Consider the following 19,243-nt stretch of genomic DNA (forward strand, 5'->3'; position numbering starts at 1 on the left):
AGCTAATTTCAAATTTCATTGAACAAGTTTTATATTCATGCAAGTTTGATTTAAAAAAGTATGTGCCAAGAAAAAAAAAATGTTAATCTAAGTTTTATATTTTCAAGAACTAATATTTTAGAATTGACTAGTAAGGGCAACAAATTTATCTTTAAATAAGTGAGATAACAAATTTTAAGGTGCAGCAAATATAAGTATTAATTACTATAAATTCTTATTTCAATATAGAATATATTTTTCTTAAAAACGGTATCAAATCACCTTATAGGTAATAAACTAATATCTTTTAGACGAATGACTGATTATCTCTCCCAAAAAGTTTTGTTTATAAGTATTACCATGCCAACACCTAAGTGTGTGTGACAAGTTTGTCACACATGACCTATGATTAATGGACGACCAGTTTTTTTTAAATACACAAATAATATTTCTTTTTATACATAAAAACTCAATATTGTAGAATAATTGCATTTTTGACTTTATTAATTATTGTATTCCACATTCGAATTTATTAATAATGTCACTAAAAGAAATATTGGACTGGATGATCTACATATAAAATGCGACAGAAAAGTAAAGGTGACTAAGAATGTGGCCAAAGATTAAATGTTATATTAAATATGATATCACTCAAGGTTCATAAAGAATATGACTAAAAAAAATATATATATTCGAATCAAGTCTACGACAAGAAACAGTAATAAATTGAAAGAAAAATGGATTACATTTCCTCAATGTTTTCATGAGTCTTTTTATTGGTTGAAATGTTATTTCAAATTGTTTTAAGTAATTAAATTCTTTACATAATGAATGACAACTCATTTTTGTTATCATCATGACTTGTTTTAAACTCTCATTTTCATTTCAATTCTGACATTTAAATTTCACATATTTTATTACGATAAATAAGGTCTCTCACGTATTCTCTGTGAATGGCCTATAAATACAGACCCTATGTATAAAGCTTAAGCATTTAATAGTGTACAATATCTAGGGATATAGTAAGATCTTATATCATTATATATACTTCTTGCTATAATTGATCTTTGGCAATTCAAAGCAACATATTTATCTTAGAATAAATGAGTTGACAAATTTTCTAGTATTAAAAATATAAATTATTAATTGGTGTAACTCATCCTTTGAAAATTGAAACACCTTCATGACTATATAAAGAGGGTTCCAGTGAATTGTGATATCCATTCAAGATCTCTGAATTGATCAAGTGTGAACTGTTGAAAATTTCTTGAGTGTGAGGATGTCTATTGTTAAATTGGCTTTCGTATTGGTTTTCATCTTTGCATCAGGTTAGAAATTTTATTTTACTTCAAATTATCATTATGTCTCTCGTCCATATGTATGAATCATATTCTATATCACAAATTACTTCCCCAATACTCTAATTATTCATCTAAAGTTACTTGTATTGTATGATACGGATTTTTTGTTCATGTATTTTTTATGTGAATACAGATATGTGCAGAGAATCAGATGCATTTGGTCCCATTACGCATATTCCTTGTAGCTCAGACAAACAATGTGAAATAATTCATGGTCCAGGTTGCAAATGTATTAAAACATTTTGTTGCCCACCACCATCTTTTGACAAAATCCAAAGCAAAACATCCCATGAATGAGTATGAAATAGTGTGAGGTGGAATAGGAAAATGTTAATAAGGATGGATTATATCTTATTTTGTAAGACTAAAATTTATAAAGTCATAATAGTTAAGATTTAAACATTTTCCTCAATCATAATCTTATTTACATAATTTCGTTATATATTATCATAATCCATATGATATCCAGTATTACGTAGTCCAATTGAAATTGTGAAATAGAAGCAAGTTCTTCGTTGCTGAAAAAGGTAGACTCGTATATGATTTGAGAAATATTTATCATCCTAAAAAAAGAAAAAACAGAGTCTTTGTGTAGCATTTTAAATTATGCCTGAATAAAATAATTAAAAAATTATCAAACATCTATTTTTTCCTCTTATTTAAATATTGGATTTTCAAATATAGTTGAAGATTTCAACTAATATTATCACGTAATATCAAAATGTATATATATATATATATAAGCTTATGAAAATGTTGAATAAAATTTAAACTTTTAACATTATGAATAATCTTTTTATATGGATCTTTTCATTTTATTTATTAAATAAAAGTTTGACCATAGATATGTGTAACATGTCCTATCGTTTGTGAATAATGTTAACTCGAAACTAATTTAATTTTCTCACTACAAATACTAATTTCCATGAACCATGTCAAACATGAATATATTGAGTGATTTCATCTCTAATATTAGAGATTACAATACTAAAATGTGAGGTAAAGGGCAAGCTTAATAATTTATAATTGTTTTTATGAAAAAATACTTTAAAATCTAATCATTAAATTTTTTTCAAGGACAAATGTCACCATCTTCATCTACTATTGGCTCCTCAAGTACTGAAGAAAATATAATTCTTGTTTGTACATGGTTAATATTTGAGATATATAATCAATTGCAATTAATATTCTACACGCTGAGTGACTGTTTATTTTTGGCTAAAGGATCTCCAATAAAAACAAATAAATTTTAAAAAATATGAAGGACTCGTATGATCTCAATGTATTCAATTTATTACTTATTTTTATGAATACAATAAATTGAAGAGAATAAAGTATCTTTCGTATAAGGGGTTAAGTTATCTCTTCCAGCCACTAAAATCATGACATGTGTCCTATTTAACCATTTTCTGCAAAACATATTTCTAAAAAGTAACAAAAATAGGACATTGTCATGATTTTAGTGGCTATAGGAGATAAGTAACTTATCTCTCGTATGAGAAGATACTTCATTCCCTAAATTGAAAAGGGTTAATAGAATCACACGTTATAATATTAAGAAGATTAACATCAACACACATGATTTGCGCCCTATTAAATTGTCTCTTTGTAAACATATTTTTTTCAAATTCATTTACGATTTTTGAATTTCAAGAAAACAATAATAACTACATATACATTTCTATCCATACTACTAATAGCTATTTTTTATGTTCGTGTGTACTTTTTTAATAAATGAAATTTTTAGTGAGAAAATAAATAATTTCTAAGGGATACGAGACATAAAGGATCAATATAAAATGAAAAATAAAAAAAGTCACATGCCTTAACTACACTAATTGTGTGATAATGTATGTTTTCCCCCTCACGATAGGGTTAAATAGGAAGAAATGGTGTACATTGCAATCCACACACATTATTTTACTATATGCATGCACATTAATTATTACAAGGTTCTTTTTCAATTGTAATTTGTATTTATCGTGTTATCATTATAGGCAACAATATATTCTATATGTTTAATAAAAGCATTACATGGCAAACAAAACTGTATTTGTAGATGTATAGATATAAAAACACACAAAAACCAAAGGCCAGAGTAAAATATTAGAGATGTGTGGTAAACCTGTCAAACGCAATCGGTGGGAAGTTGTTGATCATTAATTCAAAGTTTCGAGTTCTTGTAAATGTATCTACGTTAATTATATTTTGTATATGGAGATATTATCCTCATAATAACCTCTAATACAATATTGGATTCATGGATAATATATTATGTTTCAAAAACCAATATTGGACTCATATATAATACAAATAAATTTATTAAATATTTATTATTGTAGTAATCATTGTGTTGTACTATCAAACTTGAGAACCTGGAAAGGTCACTCTCTATCCATAATGGGCAGAGTTGAGCTAGTTAGGTCAGTCATTCAAAGCATGCTCTCTTACAGCTTCCACATATATGCTTGGCCTAATCAATTGCTCAAGTTTGTGGACACTAGCATCAGAAATTTCATATGGTCTGGAGATACTAAAATCAGCAAGCTAGTTACTGTGGCTTGGAAGAAAGTGTGTCAACCTCTTAAAGTTGGTGGGCTTGGATTAAAATCAATCAAGAATCTCAACCATGCTGCTTTGTTAAAACTGGCCTGGGAGATGTCCTACTCCAATCAGGAATGGGCAACTTTCTATAGGCAGAGGTTTGGGACCTATAATATGGCTAGATACATAAAATCTTCTATCTGGCCTGGAATTAAAAGCAAATGGCATCAGGCAACAGACAACTCCATATGGATAGTTGGCAATGGGAGCAGAATCAACTTTTGGAGAGACAATTGGTTAGGGGATGCTTTGGTGAATTATTTACAAATTCTTGTCTCAATTCAACCTCTTTTGCAGGCTCAAGTGGTTGACTTCATTATTGATTCGAAATGGTTCATTCCTAACTCTTTGGCTATCAGGTTCCCAGAATTAATCAGGAAAATTTCTCAAATTAATATTTCGGGTAACCCTGACAGATTCATCTGGAAATCTTCTGTGGATGGATTGATGACTCTAAGGGACGCTTCTGCTTGGATAAATGTTAACCCTCAGCCTTCAAATTGGTGTAAGATAATTTGGTCCTCCTCCATCCCCCCCTCAAAATCTTTCACAACTTGGAGATTTAGGCATGGTAAACTCCCTACTGATGAGAATCTGCAAAAGCGAGGTTGCTCCTTGGCTTCAATGTGTAACCTTTGCAAGTCTTCAAATGACAACTCTGAGCACATCTTCCTAACTTGCCCTTTTGCAGTGAGAATTTGGAATTGGCTTGGCAAAACATTTTCAATAACCATAAACAATCATTCAATCTCTGCCATTCTTGCTCTATGCAATAGACAATGGAGTCCTCAAGTGCATCATGTTCTGGCTGCTAGTGTGGTGCATATCATAAATACAATTTGGTTTTGTAGGAATCAAGATCGTTTTCAGGACAAAAAAATTAACTTCAACTCTGCTATTTCCAGGATCAAATTGGCCATTGCCCTTTCTGGTAACCAATCTAAGCTCATTGCTAGCAATTCAATGCGGGATTTCAACATCCTTAGGAGCCTGAATGTGGCAATTAATTACTCCAAAGCTCCTAAGATTGTGGAAGTTTGTTGGTATCCTCCTCTACCTGGTATCCTCCTCTTCATGACAGAATCAAGATCAATTCGGAAGATGCTGCTATGGGCAGTCCTGGTAGTGCTGCAGGGGGAGCTCTGTTCAGGAATCATAGAGGCGATTTCTTGGGAGGTTTTGCCGATTTCTTTGGCATACATGATGCTCTTTATGCTGAATTACTCTCGGCAATCATGGCTATCAATTTGGCTCATAAAAAAGGTTGGTTATCTATATGGTTGGAAAGTGATTCTGCTCTAGTTGTTGAAATCTTCAAGGGAAAGGCAATGGTTCCTTGGAAGCTCATAAACAAATGGGATCAATGCAAAGATTTATTATCTTCATTGGATTGTATTGTTTCTCATATTTATAGGGAGGGGAATAGTTGTGCTGATAAATTAGCAAATCATGGGCTTCATCATAGGACCTTCACTTGGTGGAACTTTGTTCCTAACTTCCTTACTCATGACTTTTCTAGAAATAGGATGGGTCTTCCTAATTATAGGTTCACATCATTGTAACTCTTTGTTTCTTTTCTGGTCTCATCTTTAATATATTTCGGCAGTAGCTTTTATAAATAAATAAAAAATAAAAAAAATAAATAAATAAAAACTATCAAACTTGAGGTAGAAATGAAATTAGGGTCTATTTTCAATATAAAAAAATATGAGATCCATTTAGAATGTGACCAGTAAATAAAAACTATTTTAGACTCACATCTCTATGGGTAATAAGAATAAATTATGTATAAAAGAAATTGAGTTATATGTTCTCACAATTTCATGAGACTCTTTTTGTTGAAACTTTAATGTAAATTATTTTTATAATTAACCACTATTCTTCTTTTCTTCTTGATTTGTTTTAATCTCTCATATTCATTTAAAATTTGACATTTTTATTTTATATATTTTCTTATGATAAATATGGTCTCACACTTACTCTGTATTAAGGGTCTATAAATTGTTGTAACTAGACCCGAGTATTAAACATTAAAATTCAACATGTTATGATATATATGTATTCAGGGAGGTCTTAAATAATTGTACCAAATTCTTGTTACAATTAGTCTTTGTCCATTTAAAAAACATATTTATCCTAGAGTAAATGATAGAAAAATTCCAAGATGTTAATAATGTAAACTATTGGTTGACCTTAGTGTGACTACCTATACTTTGAACAAGAATATATAGGATATGTAAAAAATTACGTTAACTGACAATAAATAAACAAAATTATACTGGTTGAAATGTATAAAAATTATGTCTAAATTGAAAAGGGTTAATATAATCACATGTTATATTATTAAGTAGATTAACATCAACACATGATTTGTGTCCTATTTAATTGTCTCTTTGTAAACATAATATTTCAAATTCATTTACGATTTTTGAATAGCCCAAAATTATATTACTATAACAAGAAAATAGAAGCTCATCATAGGAGCCTAAAAGGTTACAGACCAAGGGATTGGACTTATCTTCATACTAATGGAGTTAAGTTTGCAAGCCAGGTCTTTCTGTCATATTACTAAACATCATTTTGAGTATTAAAGTCAAAATTGACAATGACATATTATCTTACAGTGATGAACTGAAAATATCAAACCTGAATGAAAATGAATATGTTGCATATTAGGGACAGGACAATATGTTAGTCAATAAGAGAGCAAGACCACTAGTCTATAATAATAATAATAATAATAATAATAATAATAATATTTATTTAAATACATGATTATTAAAACACTTTTTCAGGATGACTTAATAACTATATCAATATGGGTATCATGTGTGTCAAGAGAGCCAAGACCACTGTCAATGTCAAGTGTAAAGCTCCTCCCTTGTCACTTCTGCCTTTTCCGTTTGATGGAGAGACATTAATTGGCTTTGAACCTGTATCAGAAATATTTGATTTAATTATATTTGTTACTCTTAGCTTTACATAACTTTATAGTAGTTGAGATTAAGTGAAACTTACAATTATAGTTTGTCCATCCAATTCGTTGTTTAGCAAGATCGTAGACAAAAATTTTGTCTTTTAATACAATGTCTGTCATAATAGATATATTGTAGTCAATATCTTAATCTTAAAGAAGAGATAACATAATCACTAACAAAATAAACAAGAATAGTACTTTTAAAATATACAAAACTTATTTTACATATTATTTTAATATATCTCACCAAATAAAATGAACAAATGTAAGTAGTTTTTTAATGTCAATATACCTCCTAGAATTGTTGTATCTCGAGTTTTGTGAAAGCCAAGGCACCACCTTTCACTATTAAACTGTAAAACATTGATCATCATCAGAATAGTAAAATAACATGAAAATAAATAGTATAAGAATGATACTAATTGATGTATATGAGGAATAATAGCATGTAATTATTCAAATCATACAACCATGCCTAAAATTAGCCAAGAAAGTATTTGCAAATAATGAATACAGACTAATCATATTAGAAATTTGAAGCTTAAATACTTACCATTGAAAACGGTAACAGGTAATCTTGTGGTCTTAAAACCAGAGATGCATGGTTAGCAAAATTCAAACTTATTGCCGGAAAGATGTCAGTGAAGTTTAACACACTGGAAAAGAAAGAATTGTTTAGAGTGTTAGAAAATTCTATAATTTTAACATGCAGTCAGTTAAAAAAAGTCAGGAAATAATCCACAAGGATATATATTAATAGTTCAACTTAACCTGTTGGTTACCAAGTAACAGTGAAATCCATTGGAATCACTAGTACCTACATATTGTGGAATTGCACGAGTAATCTACACAAATAATATACTTGTCATTAATTATTGATAAATCTCGGGGGGGAAAGAAAATCGAAAATCTCAATATTCTTAAAAACACATGGAGTGCATGAAAAAGCGAAGAAATATCTATCGAAATAATTTAAGCAAAACTTACCATGTCAACAATGGGATTGTAGACCCCTTCGATAAAATATGCCAGAGTTGTTCCAGAATCAATGGAGGTACCTTTATTACTTGATGTTTTAAAAACTTCTGGATCAATCTCCAACATCTGTCCATTAATAGTGATGCTCTCCAGATTTAAATTGTAATGAGACCTGAAATATATTCCAAATAAATTATTAGTATAAATATTTTCCAACAAATTTTAACTCAAGTAATTCCAATATACATATTTTTTGTGCAATAACATATTTAATCCAACTTTTGCATGTAATCTGACACTATAATTAACACACATCTTTGGTTAAAAAATAAAGAAAGCAAAAATGACAAGACATGATGATAACCGTAAAAGAAGGGACAGATAATTTGTTATGCTACATTTTACCAAAGAATGGATATTATCAACATATATAGCACTTAACAAACACCATAGAAAGTGTTACATGTAGAAATTAAAACATAGCATTTTATTCTAGATACAACACACTTACTGTTTTGGAATAAGTGGACTATAGACAATATTTGGCTCCGCAGCCTCACCAAGAACTAGTGTGCCCCCACCGCTAATGTCTCCTTTGAGGCAATGAGAAAAGACTTTTGGAGCTACTCCTTGTGAGTGGAGCTGAGAGATGAAAGACACCTCATGTTTCCCAAACCCAAATATCCCATCAAGTGCTATTTCAGATGATGTCAAGTTCTCAGTCCGGAGGTTGCTACAACTGGTCCATAATACAACAAGGTAACATTTCCAAAGTTTAAAACTTTCAGGAAGAAAGACAGGAGTTACTAAAAACAAAAGGAATATGAAAATTATTTTAAATTATCTAAGACTCATGATAACTCACCCAAAAAATAACGGCACAGAAGATTTTGGTGCCACTGATCCCTCTACAATATTGGCTAAATGCAATAAATCCGAAACAAAGTAGCCTGATGTCATGCTACCTTCTACGTATTGCACTTCAAAACTACAATACTTGTTGATGGGACAAGCTGCATTTCGTGAATGTACAATACTTCCACACTTGTGGTCTAAACAAGTGATAATTGATGAAGTCGATGAATTCATGGGGTCAAAATAATTGAGCTTATTCTGTAACAAAAGCAAACAATGATGATATTGATCTTAACGTTAAAAAATAGAAAAAACTTGGAATTGAATTTACAAACTAGGAAGAATAAATTTACTAGGAGCCCGCTTGTTTGAGGACAACCCTTGCATGATACACAATTAACCCATGGAATATCACTACCCGTGTCAATATCCACATGGAATTCCCTTGGAGGAGAACCCAAGTGCACAGTTGTATAGTAAAGCCTGCACTAAGTCATACATTTCAAGTGTCACTACAAATGGTAATATGCACAAATTGTTGTCTTAAACACAAAACATAAACTTAATCAACATTACCAAAGGAAACATAATTGGTGAACACAAAAATATGAATGAATAGCACATCTACACATGAGCCAGCTATTACATGGAGTTATCAAATTGCAATCACCATTTGATTGGTTAATTAATCAAATAGTTAGATTAGCTTGAGGTTCAGTTAGATAAGTATATGTGCATAAGTACTATAGACCCAATGATTAAATACAGTTCATAAATTTTTTAATTGATTCATAATGATATCAAATCTCTTTCTCTTGGCAAATTCTTTTTTACCAGAGAGAATTAGTAATTTTTATTTTTTTTAAAATGACAGAATTGCCAGAAAATTGTTGGTGTAAGATCCTTCATTGATTATGCTCAACAAAGATATGTCATAAACTTTCTTATGTGGCTCAAAGATCATTTTTATAATGTTGGTAGTTATATTCTACTCATGGATTCTCTTCCCCTAATTTCCAAAAAAGGTATCTTTGGTGCTTCAATATGAAAAGCATCCATAAATTGAGATTTCTAAGAATACTCAACGTGGTCGTCTTGGTCACATTTTGGCAGTGGTTCAATGCCAAGCTTCTTTTTACCAATGGTTGAGGAGGGCCCGCTGGGCACCGAGGAGTAGGCCCTGTCCAACAACCCCAACAGCCAGTGCCAATGAGGCAATGATGATCCAGCAGATGGTTCCTAGGGGACGTGTCTATCATGACCCTCCTGGTCGCAACATGCAACATGTCTCCCTTATGGGAATGCTGCCAGCCCCTTATTACACGCCAATCTGCGATGCTGTGGGGAAGCCAATGCCCATTCAGGCTTTGGCTACAGCCCTTGCGAATACTCTTTATCATAATAAGTGAGATTTTGTACTAGTTAATAATTAACGTTGCAGATAATTGATTAATTCTGCAATGCAATAGTTAATCGATTAATACTATAGTTAATCGATTAACTGGATAGTTATTTCAGTTTGTTTCGGTTAGCTTGTGTATGATAATCGATTAATAAAGAGAGGTAATCGACTATCTACTTAACATATTATGTTTTCCAGTTGTTGCATATAAAGGGGTATTCCCCTAATCTTTGTAATTCAATTCATTAATGACAATATTATCGTTCTTTATTTCTTATTATTCTTTCTTTAAGTTTCTTTAAGCTTTCTTTCATATACTTCTTGATTCATCAAAAAAGCTTTCTTTTCATGACTCTTACCAAACTTTAACACTCCTTCCCAATAGCATAGGACTATGCTTCGCAAAGCGATCAGCTGGAACTCGATGCGGCAGCTAAAGTTACAGGCATGCTTTTGGAGATGGATCAGCCTGAGGTGTCGCACTATATTGAGTCGCCACATTTCTCAACCCAACCATGGATGTGCTGAGGAATGTCCCTCATAATTAATTCAAAGTTTCTAGTTCTTGTAAAATTTGCATGGAGATATTATCGCTCGTAGTAACCTCTGATACAAAATTGCATTCGGGGATAATATATGTGTTTCAAAGAATTTGCATGGAGATGTTATCTTTTCTTGTGTTTTTCTCTCTTCAATGAATTTGGTGTATGCTTAAAAAAAAACAACAAAACATACAGCAACATTGCAAATTATCTTAATCTTAATGAGAATTAAGTAAATATTTACACGTAAGAATTGTCATGAAAAAATTTTCAATAAGGTGTGCATTTAATACATAACAAATATTCAATAATGCACTTTCCTGCAGTGTTATAAAACTCGGCTCGAACTGGCTGGTTTGACCAGTTCAATTGTTAACTGGACATCTGATCGGTTCGAGCCTCTCATCTCACCGGTTTTGCATCAGATTCAGGTTGACTTAGTTAGTTTAAGCATAAAACTGATGACTCAAATAGTCGGACCGGTTGGACCAGCCGAGCATATCAAGAAAATATTTTTTTAAAAATACAATCAAATCAATGCCATTTTCGGTGAAAAATCAAGTACTTTTAACTTATTTGTAGTCATAGTTGTCATTTATTAACTTATGTTACAACAAAATCTTCGTTATTTAATTAAATTTTAAATTTATTGTACACTTTTGTTGTAGTTAAAACATAATTTATATGTTGTTTGATGATGTTTTCAACTTGTTTGTGTTATTTTATAGAAGTAAAATCTTTTTTGTTGGTTGTTTAGTGAGGTATGCTAATGGTTTTAAAATTTCAGTATACAATTATTAAATGTTGTTTATAGTATTTTTTTTAGAATATTTAATATAAAAACCGAGTTAACCGGTCCAACCATTCATCCACCGGTTGGACCAATGACTCATTGACTCAATACTCTGATTGAGTCGTTGACCGGTCTGAGTTTAATAAAAGTGTTTTCCTCTATAATTTCTGTTATTTAATTTAATGATGATTGTGGTGACTCGTAATGACATTCATTAACCTAGCATAAAATATATAATAAATAAATAAATAAATAATATATATATATATATAGTTAGATATGAGGAGCACAATTCCTCTACTCAATTGACTTAAATTGTGACTGCTTATACTTTTTACAAGAATATCACGGATAAATAACAAAAATCAAGTACTTTTAACTTCTTTGTAGTTATGATTGTCATTTATTAACTTATGTTATAACAAAATCTTCATTATTTAATTAAATTTCAAATTTCTTGTACACTTTTGTTTTAGTTCAAACATAATTTACATGTTGTTTGATGATGTTTTAAACTTGTTTGTGTTATTTTATAAAAGTAAAATCTTTTTTGTTGGTTGTTTAGTGAAGTATGCTAATATTTTTAAAATTTCAGTATACAATTATTAAATGTTGTTTATAGTATTATTTTTTTTAGAATATTTAATATAAAAACCGAGTTAACCGGTCCAACCATTGATCCACTGGTTGGACCAATAACTCATTGACTCAATACTCTGATTGAGTCATTGACATGTCTGAGTTTAATAAAAGTGTTTTCCTATATAATTTATGTTATTTAATTTAATGATGATTGTGGTGACTCGTAATGACATTCATTAACCTAGCATAAAATATATAATAAATAAATAAACAAAAAAGAAAAAAAAAATATATATATATATATAGTTAGATATGAGGAGCACAATTCCTCTACTCAATTGACTTAAATTGTGTCTGCTTATACTTTTTACAAGAATATAAAGGATAAATAACAAAAATATTAATTTTCAATAAATAAATAAAATTATAAATTTGGAAATCTTACCATTTTAAGTGAGTTTATTTACTCCATCAGAAATCAAAATTTAAATTTTTTGGAAGTAGTTTGAATGCCATATGTTATGCAACGGCACGAAATGTAAGTAACTTTTATTAGTTTATATGTTCCTTGATAATTCCTTATTCTTTTTTATTTGTTCATACTTCATAATAATAAAATTTTATATCATTTGAAAAATAGATAGAAAGTGGTTGGCATGAATGCAAGAGTACTACTGTGTATTCAATAACTAATATTTTTGAATAAGATTATTATAAGCATCACATTTATCTTTAAATAAGTGAGATCACATAAATGACATATAATTGTACCAACTTTTTGATATAATTTATTTTTTGTCAAGAAACATATTTATTCTAGAATAAATGACATATTAAATTTCAAAGTGTTGAAAATTTAAACTATTGTGACCTTAGTGTGACTACCAATATTTTGCACAAGATAGGTAAAAAAATAATATTAATTGACAATAAATGAACAAAATTAGACCGGTAGAAATATATATATTTTTTTAAACTCGAAATCAACTCAGCTAGTCATCCAGAATTAATAATTTACAAAAAATGTTTGTCTAAAAAAGTTGAAATGCCATAAATGATACTAGATAATTAAATGTAATTATTATATACTGTCTTTGACCATTATTTATTCTATTTTCTTTACTGATAATAATATTTTATATAATGTCAAAAAGTCATTGAATCAGTTTTAATTAATGGAAGTTTGATTTTACAAAAAGATGTGCCAAGAAAAATGGCAATGCAAGTTTTATATTCTCAAATTGCCTCACTCTCTCAATGACAATCTTATGTCTTAGATATTTATGATGCCAGCCTCTACTGCTATGGGAACCTGTTATGGTTTTAGTACTCCCTGTTTTTTATTTCTCCTGCAGACATCAATTTTAAACTACTTCAAAAAGATGAAGAAAAAAAATACAAAGTGAAGTAAAAGAGCATAAAGAGAATTCGTTACCCAGCTTGAGTAGGATCTGAGGTAAACCTATCAATCACAATTGGTGGGAAGTTGTTCATAATTAATTCAAAGTTTCTAGTTCTTGTAAAATTTGCATGGAGATATTATCGCTCGTAGTAACCTTTGATACAAAATTGCATTCGGGGATAACATATGTGTTTCAAAGAACAACAAAATATACAGCAACATTGCAAATTATCTTAATCTTTATGAAAATTCAGTAAATATTTACACATAAGAATTGTGATGAAAAAGATTACTATATCATACAATTTCTCCTGCAGACATCAATTTTGCACTACTTCAAAAAGAAGATGAAGAAAAAAAATACAAAGTGAAGTAAAAGAGCATAAAGAGAACTCGTTACCCAGCTTGAGTAGGATCTGATGTTCCGTGAACCGGGAGGTTGACAACATGGGATTGTGGCATTCTTCTATGCCTTTTCATGTCCATTTCTCTAAGCTTACTAAGCTCCATTCCATGGTTGGGAAATGAACGTTTCAGCATTAGAGAGGTGGGAGCAGCAGAAACTAGCAAGAAGAACACCAACAAGCATAGAAAAACAGCCAGCGTTGAGTATGCCATTGTCATGCTTCTCTTCTTAGAGGAGTATCAATCTGTTACAGAGACAAGAGTTGTTATACACTTCCAATAAATAACACAATCAAACATAGATTAAACATAAAGGAAAAACAAGAAAGGGAGGGAGAGCAGAACATAACCTTGAAATCCTTCTGAGTTATGAGATTAATTATGTAGAGTGAAGAACTTGAAATGTCTATTTATACAACAACTGTGGAAACGTTACATTGCTTAACCAGATAGCTTCCTTCCTCAAATGGATGTTCCTTTGAAAAATAAAATGCCACCATTTTTGGAAGGAAGGAAAAGAAAAAGTAGTTGAATTGCTGGAATATCACTATGAAATGCAGAAATAGGATAAAGGTTGATGTTCATGAACTTGGTGTTATCTTTGTTTCCATGCACCATCTTAGTTACTCAGAGTGTGAGAGAAGGCACAAGAGAGAAGAAAGAGATAAAGAGTAGAGTGTGAGAGAAGGCACAAGAGAGAAGAAAGAGATAAAGAGTTCTCACATGCTAAAGAGTTCCAACATCATCCATGTCTTTTCTATTCTATGTAAACGTACACAATTAGACTGTGTTCCATTAAATTAAAGATAAGAGAGAGACAAAGAGTTGTAACATGTTTTTTCTCTAGTGTCTAAACCCAAGGAAAGTGTGTTCCATGTCAGTAAAAAGAAATCAGAAATCATTATTTTGCTAAGTTATTTTACAAACTTTGAATGCTGAGTTTTCTAATAAGATGAAAAAATCTAATTGGTTAGAACAGAAGATGGAATAATATTTTGGGGCAGTTAATATCTATTCATTATAACATTGAGCTGATGGATGGATATAGTCCTCTGTGCATTTCACAAATAATTATTTATTTATTTATTTTGGTTTACTGATAATAATATATTTCATTACGTCTAAAATTCTTAGAAAAAGTTTTACAATAATGCAAGAATACTACAGCTGCAAATAATATTATATATATAAGTGAGGATTCACTTACTCCTTATCTTAGTCGTTAATTATATGAATATCTAATAATTTAGATTTATTCATTAATTTTCACTATTAAATTTCCCTAAAATTGATGGTTATGAGTAAATATCTCCTGCATATATATATATATATATATTGGAGAAATAATATTTTAGAATAAATATTTTACTATTAACAACATCACATCTTTAAATGAGTGATTGGAATCTGTTGTTCATTCATGTAATATACTATTCAAATAAGGAAACTGGTTTTTTTTCCATACTTTAAATGATTTCACTTTACTAGCTACTCCTACATTTTACAATACATGAAAACATAGGGTGCTAAAAATTGGTAGGTGCATTTTTATTCTTATTAAAGAAAAATCCATTAAAAGAGAATAGAAATGCATGGCTGGAGGTTCATGAACCCTTTCAATGTATCTATCTGAATTTATATTTATTTGATTAATTTTAAAGCATATAAGGTAACAGAATATTTATTTGATTATTTTATGTCTGCTTGTAATGCAATGTAAATGATGTCCATGTCTCCTTTCGTCAGCTTATAGGTTATAGCACTTGCTGAGTTCATATTTTGTGTCTTCTTTTAATGCAATCTTCACCTTTCAGACATTGACATGTGGCTTTCCCACATTTAGATTTAATCTTCTTTACAACTCAATTTAATCTTCTTTACTAAATCTGAATTTAATCTTCTTTACTAAATCATTACTTTCCACCACAACACCATTACAAGTACACTAGATGATAGAAAACTGTTGTTCTTTTATGTAATATATACTACTTAAATTAATAGCCCAAGTGGTTTCGTTTTTCTTTTGTGCTGCAGAATTGAAGAGAAAGTGTACGTTAATGAAAAAATATTGAGGGTAGGCATTGAGAATTGTGAAGATCTGAAGTAAAATCCAAAATTGTGGTAGGAATGAGTAAATGTGTAGACCAATAAGAACTTTGAAGTCCCTCTCACATGTCCATTTATGCAACAATAGGGCAAGGTTGAGGGTTGATAGATTGTTTATTTGGGTGGCATTTCTTCCCCAAATGGATGATCCATTGAAAAAGAAGATGCCACCATTTTTGGAAGGTGTGAAAAGCAGAAGTTGAATTGACGGACATAAAGATTGAGATTCATGAACTTGGTGTTGTTTTTATCGGGATTCACCATCTTAGTAATTCAAATAGAGAGAGGGCACAAGAGAGAGATAAAGTGTTGTAACATGCATGCATCTCTTTCCTAAACAAAACTCAATTATAATATAGCTAATGGATTGCTATAGTATGTGTGCATTTCATAACCCAAAAAATTGTCCTCCTAAATCTAAGCACCCACTTCAAATAATAATTCTTTTTTAAATCAACGTTTTGAATATTCTTATCAAAATTAAGTAGTTTAGTTAATATTGTTTCTAAATATATAAAAAATTAGATATATTTTTATAAAATCAACTTTATCATTATAATTCACATATTCACTTTTTACGTTGTTAATTAATTATTATTTTGGTAATAGAATCAATTAATATAATTAGAAAGATAGTTGAATTGTTGGAATATCATTATGAAATGCAGAAATAGGATAAAGGTTGATGTTCATGAACTTGGTGATGTCTTTGTTTCCATACACCATCTTAGTTATTAAGAGTGTGAGAGAAGGTGCAAGAAAGAAGAAAGAGATAAAAAGTTCTCACATACATGCTACTTCCATTACCATTACAAGAACACTAGACTAGATGATACGAATCTCTTCTTCATTCATGTAACATAAGCCAAAGTGGTTTCTTTATTTTGCTATACATGATTTTACTTTACTTTAGTAGCTTCAGGAAAACATAGGTTGCTAAAATTAATTGTCATTACAACCACTACACTAGATGATACGAAACTGACTCAAATTAATTGCCAAAGTGGTTTCTTTTTTCATTTTTGCTGCAAAATTTAACAAAAAGAGTACCTTAAGGGAAAAGGATTGAGGCTAGGTAATGAGAATTGCTTCAATGGGTGAGATTCCTTCTCCAAATGAGTGATCCATTGATAAAAAAGATTCCACCATTTTTGGAAGGAGGGAAAAGCAAGTGTGATAATTGAGGGGCATGTTATTATCACATTAATTTATCACATTAATTTATCACATTCTCACCTTAAATTAAATATTGTCATAAACACACAAAAATTACAATATAAAGTACATCGAATACGTAGTACCATGCAATATTGATTAGCAGATATGAAGTGTCTGTACACACTAATTAATGGATAACATTAATACATTTATGTCGAATTTCCATTATGATGATTTCTTGACATTATTGTAGAAGAATATGTTAATTGATATTAATCATGATCTTCTCAATCACATAATTAGGTAATAAACAAAATGATAACAAATTAAATATCATTCCATTTAATTTGAATACAATAAATGCTTAAAAAAGTGCTAATTACCATTTATAATGTAATAATTAGCATTTTCCATTGCAAAGAAAATTTCGTCATATAATAAGTGGCATATTCCATTTAGCACTCAATCACATTTTAAAATATTCTTTCAACAATTGTAAATTAATACTTGTCAAATTCTCACTTTACTTTCTTTTTCATTTTCCAAAGATAACAAATTTATGAATTATGATTTTTTTCTGAAACTTCGATTGTTGTATCTTTTTGTTGATTGTTGTTTTTGTTTCTTTGATTTTACGGTGAAAAAATGGTTTTAGATGAAAAACTTCACATTTTTTAAAAGGTGCCAAAAACAATTGGATCAAATATTATTAACTTATTCTCTTTAAAAATGTTATTTTTTATAAGAAGTAAATAGAGTACCTTAAATTTCTAGGAATGCTTACCTCTAAACATGCTTGTGTATATAAACATACTTTCAACTCTTGGCATGTTAAATTGACTTGTTATATTATATCACATATGTCAAGTGCGCCCTCACCCCTCAGGCAAAAAAAGTTTCTTTATAAATACAAATTAATTGTACTATCTGGCGAGGTATGTGATTGTGATCCAATGAAAAAGAAAAACAGTTTGTATTTATTTTAATTAATGGGCATAATAAAAATCTTAACTTGGACATCCAAAAAATACGTGCACTGTAAAGTTTTTTACAGTGGTCATCATATCATCCACCATTGATTTGCATTATTTTTGTTTGATAGTTAATAATGACTAATAAATTAATAGTGAATGATTTAATAAAAGTGTAAAAACATCAAATATACATATTAAATATTTTCCACTTTTTCCTTCCCATACTTTTTCTTTGCAACATAAGTAATCAGAACTGTGACAAACCCACATGGGTGTTTGGTACTTTGGTTACGTGTCGTACGGACTATTCAAATAAAGAAAAGGCATTGCACCTTTTTCTACACAAACAACAAAACTATTATTTGCAACAATTTTCCCATTTACAGTACAAACCTACCCTCTAACAAAACTTTAAACAAAAATACCAATTTCATCTAATTCCCCCTTTTATGAAGACAATCCATATTTATTTCAAAGTTGAGTTTATGCCTATATTATGGACTTATGGATCCTGATTTTCTTGAATTAAGTAGCACTTGTATAGTTGTATATCAAACCTTTTTTAATTGAAAGTTATGAATCAAACAACAGATCTAGAAAGTGTACGTTAATGAAAAAATATTGAGGGTAGGCATTGAGAATTGTGAAGATATGAAGTAAAATCCAAAATTGTGGTATGAATGAGTAAATGTGTAGACCAATAAGAACTTTGAAGTCCCTCTCACATGTCCATTTATGCAACAATAGGGGCAAGGTTGAGGGTTCATAGATTGTTTATTTGGGTGGCATTTCTTCCCCAAATGGATGATCATTGAAAAAGAAGATTCCACCATTTTTGGAAGGAGAGAAAAGTAGAAGTTGAATTGACGGACATAAAGATTGAGATTCATGAACTTGGTGTTGTTTTTATTGGGATTCACCATCTTAGTAATTCAAATAGAGAGAGAGGGCACAAGAGAGAGATAAAGAGTTGTAACATGCATGCATCTCTTTCCTAAACAAAACTCAATTATAATATAGCTAATGGATTGCTATAGTATGTGTGCATTTCATAACCCAAAAAATTGTCCTCCTAAATCTAAGCACCCACTTCAAATAATAATTCTTTTTTAAATCAACGTTCAT

The 19,243-nt window shown here is 30.0% G+C and overlaps 1 protein-coding gene and 1 long non-coding RNA gene across 4 annotated transcripts; one reads left to right on the plus strand and one right to left on the minus strand.

Moving 5' to 3' along the window:
• LOC109354570 lies at positions 1,065 to 1,782 on the plus strand. Its single transcript, XR_002108565.1, has 2 exons — positions 1,065 to 1,307; positions 1,474 to 1,782. It is a non-coding gene; the product is annotated as an uncharacterized LOC109354570 (long non-coding RNA).
• On the minus strand, positions 6,537 to 14,524 carry LOC109354564 (aspartic proteinase-like protein 2). 3 transcript variants are annotated; one of them, XM_019597171.1, is made up of 11 exons: positions 13,630 to 13,867; positions 10,516 to 10,760; positions 9,108 to 9,237; positions 8,765 to 9,012; positions 8,411 to 8,638; positions 7,909 to 8,071; positions 7,693 to 7,766; positions 7,475 to 7,577; positions 7,214 to 7,274; positions 6,963 to 7,034; positions 6,540 to 6,877 (listed from the first exon to the last, which is right to left on the minus strand). In XM_019597171.1, exons 2-11 carry the CDS (start codon positions 10,542 to 10,544, stop codon positions 6,753 to 6,755), a joined length of 1,233 nt encoding a protein of 410 aa, XP_019452716.1. In that variant the 5' UTR covers positions 10,545 to 10,760; positions 13,630 to 13,867; the 3' UTR covers positions 6,540 to 6,752. The 3 variants fall into 3 exon arrangements, with proteins under 3 accessions (XP_019452714.1, XP_019452716.1, XP_019452715.1); XM_019597169.1 differs by lacking the exons at positions 10,516 to 10,760; positions 13,630 to 13,867 and adding an exon at positions 13,876 to 14,524 and having other exon boundaries at positions 6,537 to 6,877; XM_019597170.1 differs by lacking the exon at positions 13,630 to 13,867 and having other exon boundaries at positions 10,516 to 11,010.

Source organism: Lupinus angustifolius, chromosome LG08, assembly GCF_001865875.1.
Source record: "Lupinus angustifolius cultivar Tanjil chromosome LG08, LupAngTanjil_v1.0, whole genome shotgun sequence".
Taxonomy (NCBI): Eukaryota; Viridiplantae; Streptophyta; class Magnoliopsida; order Fabales; family Fabaceae; genus Lupinus; species Lupinus angustifolius.

Excerpts from the sequence above, each read along its gene's own strand:
- LOC109354564 (XM_019597169.1), bottom strand. The coding sequence starts at position 14,099 with ATGACAATGGCATACTCAACGCTGGCTGTTTTTCTATGCTTGTTGGTG. Across the intron at positions 9,238-13,875 it reads TCAGATCCTACTCAAGCTGG|GCTTTACTATACAACTGTGC; the intron begins GTAACGAGTTCT and ends GACTTAGTGCAG. Across the intron at positions 7,767-7,908 it reads ACAATCCCATTGTTGACATG|ATTACTCGTGCAATTCCACA; the intron begins GTAAGTTTTGCT and ends TTATTTGTGTAG.